The sequence below is a fragment of the Ptychodera flava genome, chromosome 17 (assembly GCF_041260155.1).
Source record: "Ptychodera flava strain L36383 chromosome 17, AS_Pfla_20210202, whole genome shotgun sequence".
Classification (NCBI taxonomy): Eukaryota; Metazoa; Hemichordata; class Enteropneusta; family Ptychoderidae; genus Ptychodera; species Ptychodera flava.
The window spans coordinates 18760368-18769225 of NC_091944.1; the positions used below are offsets into that span (position 1 = coordinate 18760368).

General features: G+C 37.7%; 1 protein-coding gene across 1 annotated transcript; it reads right to left on the bottom strand.

The window, feature by feature from the left end:
* Positions 1–1079: 1079 nt before the first annotated feature.
* LOC139115685 (three prime repair exonuclease 2-like) lies at positions 1080–2990 on the bottom strand. The gene is made up of 3 exons (XM_070677993.1): positions 2908–2990; positions 2233–2383; positions 1080–1872 (listed from the first exon to the last, which is right to left on the bottom strand). The coding sequence occupies exons 2-3, from the start codon at positions 2269–2271 to the stop codon at positions 1189–1191; spliced, it is 723 nt and encodes a 240-aa protein (XP_070534094.1). The 5' UTR covers positions 2272–2383; positions 2908–2990; the 3' UTR covers positions 1080–1188.
* Positions 2991–8858: the final 5868 nt, after the last annotated feature.

Genomic DNA, 8858 nt, shown 5'->3' on the forward strand with positions numbered 1-8858 from the left:
TACAAAAAAACCTAGTCAGCGATTATCCAAGGATTTCTAAATACATATATGTAGCTCCAGACATTGGGCGATAAAAAGGCAACAATGTATATATAGACTCTCATTCGCATGAAATTATAACTTCGAAATGAAATACCTTGCGAACTTTGTTCGCCTTCGTAATGTTTCACCCAAGCATTATCATCTAGCTGTAGTTGTCACATACTAAAAATAGACGGATAAAAGTTGCATGAACTGGATTGAGGAATGCTATTGTTATATGGCGCGCGACTTTGCTGTTGCTGTTCAATAGTTTGCTACCTTACTTTATAGCTCGTAGTTACAACGTAATGGCGATTCTTCGTATCATTATTGGGGGCAGAGAGAGAGAGAGAGAGAGAGAGAGAGAGAGAGCCAGACAGAGCCAGACAGAGACAGACAGAGACAGACCCTATACATTAAAACGCTTTCTTCATGACTTCTATTGAGAGATAAACTCATTTGCTCATTTGAATATTTATTAAAATTAGTTTCATTTACGTACATTCATCCATGAAAATTAACATCATTATCTTGAAATTGATTTATCCTTAAATGACCTCCTTTCTTCATAAAAGAATTACTGGTTTTTACAGTGATGACATTGACTCGTTGTGCAATATTTACAATTTACAGTCATTAAAATCAAGGAGGACTATTTTTGATTATATATTTTTATACAAATGCATAAATGCAAAATTTAATGTTAATGCTTTAGCTTCATTTTTTAGTCTTCATGTACCAAGGTTTTCAACTCGGCGCACTACTTTGTTTCATGTGCCATTTGGTAGAGTTAATTGTGTTCGTGACTCTCTTTTTAGTAGAATTCCGAGACAATTTAATTTGCTTTTAAACGAATACAATGACATTGATCCTTTTCCTGTAAATTTAAATGGCTTTAAAAATGTTTTAAAACATTGTTTTCTCAGCATTTGTTAAAGTTTGTTCGTCTTGTCTTCATGTTTTAACTCTGTATCTGTATTTTTACTAACAGTCTTCCATAAATGGCCTCGGCTGTGGAAGTCATTATTAATAAAATAAAATAAAAATAAAATAGCTTAGAGTGGGCGGATTCTCACAGTTCAGGCGATTTTTGGTCAAAAAGCTGGGGTTAGTCCTGTAAATATTTCCCTGTGTATTAGGCGATTATTTCGTTGAACGAAAAGTTAATTAAAATTGCCTCTTCTTTCTCTGAGCCCAATCTAGGAATTTCTGAGAGAAAGTTGGCGAGGTTAACAATCTCAGAAGTCCGATCACATCGCTTTCGGCGTCATGGGTCGGTTCAAATCGTAAATATCGTTGGCACAGGCTTTGAAGTGTCTTCTTCTGCTGTCTTGGCAGATGGTCCTGGAAGAACTTCAAACTATCGGCGGTGTAGACCGCATCCCATGAACCACCCGCCTTCGCCAGCTCTCTGCGTAGCACGGGAAAGTCTAACATCTCTCCGGCGTGAGAAACCAGACACACGGGACCCGCTTGTCGGCGTAGGAAGTACCGCACCGCACCGACGACGTCGCTGTTCATGGGTTTCTTGTCGTATTTCTCCAGCATCGGTTTACTCAACCCGCAAAATCTCTCTGCGTTCGACGACAGGGTCTTTTCGGGTCTCAGACAAAGCGTTATTTTGTCCTTGACCCTCGGAATCTGGCCATCGCTGGCGCTTTCCTCGATGAATTTGCGTGATATGGCGACCATTGCCAGCTCGGTCATGTCCGGCATGTTACCCATAGAGTCGGGCAAGCCGGTCGCCTCTAAGTCGATGAATACAAATGTTTGAATCTGCAGGGAAGCGCCCGTACGTCGAACTCGCGACGACAAGTCTAGACCGGCGATCCTTTCGGCAGCGTCAAAGCTCTGAAAGTGTAAAAGAATTTTAAAAGTTCTGACAAGAAAATATTGTATCGGACGACCATGTTTTGAAGAAGCAGCAACAGTTTTACACTAGATCTAAACTGCATGTATTTTCTCATTCGAGCGCCGCCAAGTGCGACGATTGGTGATTATTAGAGAGCCATTGTAAGGTGAAGTCAGTGGGCCGCAAGGCGAAGCTTGGCACCACGGTCCCTTGTGGAGGGACCGTGTTGGCACACAATGTTTTCGATCCGTCGTTTGACACAAGTCTCGATGCCTAATCATCCGTAATACACTCTTTTCTGGTACAAGCGTGAATTGAAATCAGAGAAGTTCATATAAATAATAGAATCTGACGCTTACATCTTCCGAACTTGTACTGTCTCTTCGCCTTCGGAACATCTTCTATCACACTAGCTATCTGCAGGATTCTTCTGCTTCTTCTTACAAACCCGAAACAGTAACTGTTTAGTTATGAATTGTCTGCTTTGAGCTCAAAGGGGCAAATGATCACCTGCGTAGTGGAAAACCAAAGTGTGCAAAATAAACTCGCAATTATGAGCTTTATATGAAAAGGACTAAAAAGACGTAAAAAGTGAAAAATCAAATCACATTTGAATATTTTGACATCCATTGTTTTTCCTGCGAGACTGAAATCAAAGCGGAGCAGCTTGCGAATTGTCCGTTTACGACAGCAAGACGTTTTCAAATTCAACATTTACCGTTTAAAACGAGGCACCTCTCTCTCTCTCTCTCTCTCTCTCTCTCTCTCTCTCTCTCTCTCTCTCTCTCTCTCTCTCTCTCTCTCTCTCTCAACACACAACACACAATATTACTGCCCCGATAAATTTGGTAACTTCAATTAATTTAAAGTTGTTCAACGTCCACCGTCTTATACAGAATTTCAAGAAACATCGAAAACATCACAACTTTTGCAAAGTACGAAAATTATAACTCTTTCTCGGACTTAATCAATGAGTGGCTGGACGTCTACTATTTAAAAACTTTAACAGCACAACTTGATATATCATAACCTACCTCCTAATCGGTTCTTCTCCGTCTGCAACCGTTCCTCGACAAATGTCAGAAATCCAAAAATGCGAACAATTACCCGTTGCATGTATGTTTTTGTTGGTCGCAGTAACGGCGTATTTTGGATATTTATAGGCTTTTAAGTTTGAGTTCCGTGTGAAGAATGACATCATCTATTGATATATCTGTATGAGTCACCTTATCCAATGCAATATAGAACGAAAGTATACACTTCATACGACAAAAGCACCATTGCTTATTGTCACGAAAGAGTCACCAGTTAAGTTTTTATCAAAGCCTAAATTAACCCGCCCTTCTCTTCTCCCACGTCCTGTCTGTATGTCCCCCGTCTGGACATATTTAAATAGGAGGACACACGCTGTAACGAGATAGCAAGATCACGATAGAGAGAAATACAAACTAAACGTACGGCTATGTACATGTACACCATATTTCAGTAGAACTCCTCAGTCCAGTTCATGCAACTTTTATCCGTCTATTTTTAGTATGTGACAACTACAGCTAGGTGATAATGCTAGGTTGAAACGTCACGAAGGCGTACAAAGTTCGCAAGGCATTTCATTTCGAAGGTATAATTTCATGCGAATGAAAGTCTACATTGTCGCCCTTTCATCGTCCTATGTCTGGAGTTACATATGTATTTATCCTTGGATAATGTCATCGCTGTCTAGGTTTTTTGGTATTTGTTAGTCCGCGATTAGAATTGTTGTAAATATTAAAAGATTTATAAAGAGCGGCAAACCTAGAGCAACGTTTTTCTGTTTGGAAACACAACTCGCAGCAATTCTTTCCCTTGTCATGGCTCGCAGATATATATTACACGCCATAACACGCAAGGATTATAACTCATTTCGCAGTGCTATGGTGCAGAATTCGGAGTCGACCAACAGTTGCCGATGTTAAGCCGGGAATAAGAGTTTATCAATCCGTGCTTTACAAAGTAAATAGTTATCTAAACACGTAACTGCAATAAGGTCACCAGGTCAAGTATTATTGATCATGTCATACAAAAAGTAAGACCAATAAATTCGCAAATCATGATGTCTGAAAACAACATACTTGAATACCACGTATAGGCCTACATAATGGCCGGTCTCTATATCTCCACGAAACTGAGTCAACCTGTAAATTGACCAGCGCACAGAGAAATGAATTCGAATTGCGCATGGATAGAATCTATCAATATTTTTTATGTTCTCAAAAGGTCAGATGTGTCCAAGGTGATTAAACTACAGACTTGCTCTTGACCTTGCTTTTTCATAATCTTGCTAAGTGTCACCGTCTGGTTGAACATCAAAATATTATACAAATCTATAATGTATTTCGAATTGTCTTTCAATCACCACTTTCACGAAACCGAGGGGAGATCGATATATGTATACCATGTCTAACTTCCTCTTCAATCGCAATTAATTGGATAACTGACGGTAACTGTTATTGCAGGATCGAAAAGGCAAAGGTTTGACACCGTATCAAGGAGATGATCAGTGTTTTGGAGTGTACCACTGCTCAGAATGCAATCGTTTATGGATGGGTGCCAACGGCTGGTCAGGAGTGCAACAAATGCCGCGATAAGGTCTACCCACACAAAAAGGTATTCCCTTGTTCTATGCTACATTTTATTCGAAGCTGTAACTAGGAGTTGCATTACAAATCAAATTAGCTGACAAATAATGTCCCCCACTTTGCAGCAAATACCAAAAAAAAATCAGTAAGTATGCATTTGAAGTCAAGTTGTACATTCAAATGAATGACGTACTTTCCAAAGAGTTATTGGCTGTTATGAAATTTCAAAGATTTCGAGCGAGACAACAACAGCGCCATGTGTTTCTTTTCTCTTTCGTCTTTTCTGTCCACGTTTAGTTGTTTCGAAATATTGTGTCTTAATAGTGGCAGCGATCAAAAAACAGAAAATGTGTGTTGACTGTAATGACATGCGGCCTTAAAGACCGTATAGGGTTTTACTCCCCATATGTCTGTATTCAATATGCGTTACACTTCTCTCTCTCTCACTCTCTCTCTCTCTCTCTCTCTCTCTCTCTCTCTCTCTCTCTCTCTCTCTCTCTCTCTCTCTCTCTCTCTATATATATATATATATATATATCTACGCCTTTTAGAGAAACATGGTAGCCTTGACAAATCCGACATTAACAAGTCGCATACTTGGGATTACGAGAGAAATGTAAAGCTCTTGGCTATCCATGCAACCAAACCAACTTAATTAGTCTATCACAACAACATCTGTTGTAGAATTTCAAAGGATTTAAATATAATTTTTCAATTCTGGTTTAGCATAAATCTTCATTCGGTATACCAACTGATAGAATTTTTTTGACACAAACTGAAGCCGCTTTAATGTATGATAGAAGACAATAATTCTGGTGAATATTCTCAGTAACAAATATCAAAGAAAGAAGATCACGAGCTACGAAACTAAGTTTTATGACATGAGTACCAAGGCGACACAGTGTGCCTTTTATCGGAATCAAACTTGCACAAGACATACCTAATTGTTCGATGAACAGGCGTGTTGAATTCATCGAATTCGTCCCGCTGGATTTCTTTTCGTTTGCCAGTATAAAGGCCTGAGCCTGTCTTCCGTTTTCAGGAAACCTTGTGCAGACGTTGATCTGTCGGTAATGTAATATTGTGCAAAGACGTTTAGAAGTATCTCGTCGATTAATTGTTAATTTGCATATTTGATACATTTCTGTAATTAGGGTCATATTTGTGTCAAGAGTAGATCACCCAATATAACCGTGTTGCGACTGAAACGTTTACGTGAGGATACTGATGGGGATTGACTTGGGAGTCTTTTTGTAACAGAAACGACGTCGGAAGTCACCAATCTCTCGCCGGACGGTATTAGGTTAAGAACCAGTCCTTCAATTTTCAAGTGTTCTCTCTTCAGAACTGTCGTCAGGACAGTCTCCCACCAGTATTCATCCTACACACGATGCTTGTGAAATTTATGTCCAGACAGCTTTTAACTTTCGCTTTGATGGTGATGTCTATGATTTCTAGAAGGAAAAAGTTATATTTGGAGGTTTTCTTTCATTTGTGATCATTACTTCAAAGATGTGATTTCAAAATTGCATAACCTTCATTGTCTAATATTACATTGGTGATATTCTTCTTGATGTCCTAGTAATCGTTACCAGTATAAGAAACTTTAACTTAAGTGACCGACCTAGCTAGCTAGCTATGTATGTATGTATGTATGTATGTATGTATGTATGTATGTATGTATGTATGTATGTATGTATGTATGTATGTATGTATGTATGTATGTATGTACGTATGTGTGTATGTATGTATGTATGTATCTGTCTTTCTATCTATCTATCTATCCAATTATCTATCTATTTATCTATCTATCCAATTATCTATCTATCTATCTATCTATCTATCTATCTATCTATCTATCTATCTATCTATCTATCTATCTATCTATCTATCTATCTATCTATCTATCTATCTACCTATCTTCCGGTAAGCAATCAGTAGAAACAAGACTGTATATACATGATTACAGAATATAAATGTGCGAAAATATGATAACACATTTGTAAATCATCTGCTGTTGTTTTTAAGAAACAGAAATTTTATTTTATCGCGGTTATCATCCGTTATCGCCTTATCACCTCAGTCTTCGAAACTAAACATGTAAGTCGATTTAATGTATTATGATTTTTATATCGACATAACGTTTTCCTTGTTTATTGCTTTGCTGTTGAATTACGGTCTGCCCACTTGAAAAACTTGTCCTTGAATTCTCGGTGGAAGACGAGCCTTGAGAGTAGTTTGGCATCTTTCCTGGCGTTCCAAGTTTGTCGCGTTCCTAAGTATCTTCTCACCAAAACATCCAGAGAACAGGGAGGATCCTCCGGTATGTCCCTGAAAAACTCCAATGTGTCGACTAACTTTACATCGGCCAATTTTCCCCCAAATTTTTTAAATTCGTTCTTCAAGATAGGAAATTGGAATTCTCTGCCATTGTGGGCTACAAGGCAGACAGGCTTCGGCAATCTTTTCAGAAATCTCCGGATAATACTGCAGGTAGCCTTGTCCATGGATCTGAAGGCAGCGACGTCATGCTTGTCGATTTTGTGGAGAGCTCTTGTGGAATCTTCGATTTTTTTCTCCGGAGACATGCAGAGGACAAGACTGTTTGTGACACGTGTTTTCAGACCATTCACCTGGGATTTACATTTAATTTCATCTCTCGTGATGGCCATGTGAAGCTGCTAAAATGTTTATGTAACTTTTGTTAGGTAAATTTCTATCTGCCGTACCACTGTTAAAATGTATGTCTACATATATATTAGACATATATATCTATATCTATATATATATATATATATATATATATATATATATATAATATATATATCCATAATGGAAAAATATTTCAAATAAAAGGGAATCATAATTGTAACACTGGGAATGTAATATACTGTATCTACTGTGATAAATGCATGTGTCAATACGTTGGACAAACCAAGAAATTAGATATAGAATGGCTGGACACAGGAGTATGATTAAATCTAATAAGTCTGACCCTAGTAACCCTGCAATGTTCGTGAGCCAACATTTTAATTCATCTAACCACTCCGTCAAAAATATGAAAGTTGTAATTCTCGAAAAAGTACACAAAGATGACAAATTCTCCAGAGATTTCACAGAGTCCAAGTGGATATTTCAACTCAACACAATGTATCCTCAGGGTTTGAACAGAGAGACACCACAAAAATTCTAGATGTGTAAGCAGATTTTACAGCTCTTTCTTCATTTCATTTTGACGATTTTTAGTATGTATCACTCTTTCAGCTGTATTAATTTCTAGATTTCTTTGTAACTGTTCTAGTTTGATGTATTGTAGAATTTCAGTTGTTACATAAGTGTCCTTGGATGTACGTTATTGTCCACGGTTCTAAATTTCACCTGTTTGAGCTGTATTTTTAGAGTCAGATATTTTTAGTACGTCATTTCTGTGTGGTTTGCACTGCCACCTTTCCTACACTTTAATATGCAAATGTCTTTCAAGTATAAATAAGCCTTGACGTTGTTTTGAAACAATACCCACACTTTGACCATAGCGGGGCAGTTTCCTGCTCGCCTTTTTTGTAAGTTGGCGCCAATTTTTATTTTTAACTTTTACACGTTTTCCAGTCTCTGTATGATTCAATCTATTGTAGCATGTGTGTGTACTTTAAGTTTGTCATTGTTATTTTATTTCAGATTGTTGTAACCTTGATAAAGTGGGATTACTCCCACGAAACGTCAGTGTAATAAATTTTATAAATGAAGAGCTTGGTGTCCTTAGTTGGTGAGTCTTGATCTGCTTTGTTTTACATAATATATATATATATATATATATATATATATATATATATAGAGAGAGAGAGAGAGAGAGAGAGAGAGAGAGAGAGAGAGAGAGAGAGAGAGAGAGAGAGAGATAGAGATAGATATAGATAGATATAGACATACATAAACACCAACATGCTGCCTGTGCTTACAGAACACTCTATCTCTGCTGACATATGACAGAAAAAAGTGAGCATCAGTTTCGTGGTCCAAGCCCGTGTTATACATGAATAACCATACCAATAGACTGCATATATCTCAATTCACAATAAATTCCTTTGCATAGATTATTTCCATTATCGCGTATGTGCTTGCGATACCTATAGAACACAATTTATTTTCTGCTCAAATAAAGAGAGCATTCTGGTGTGTCTTTTGCACATTTATCATATGCCAATGCCCATATGGTCACCTTTTAAATTACCGTAAAATATCAACCATGATATTTTACGGTGAACATCAAGATATTCACAATGGACATCATCAGTTTTGAAATGTTCTCGAACTACATTTAAACCATGGAGGTAGAAAGAAAGAAAATCCTTCCAACCATGGAAGTAAACAAAGTA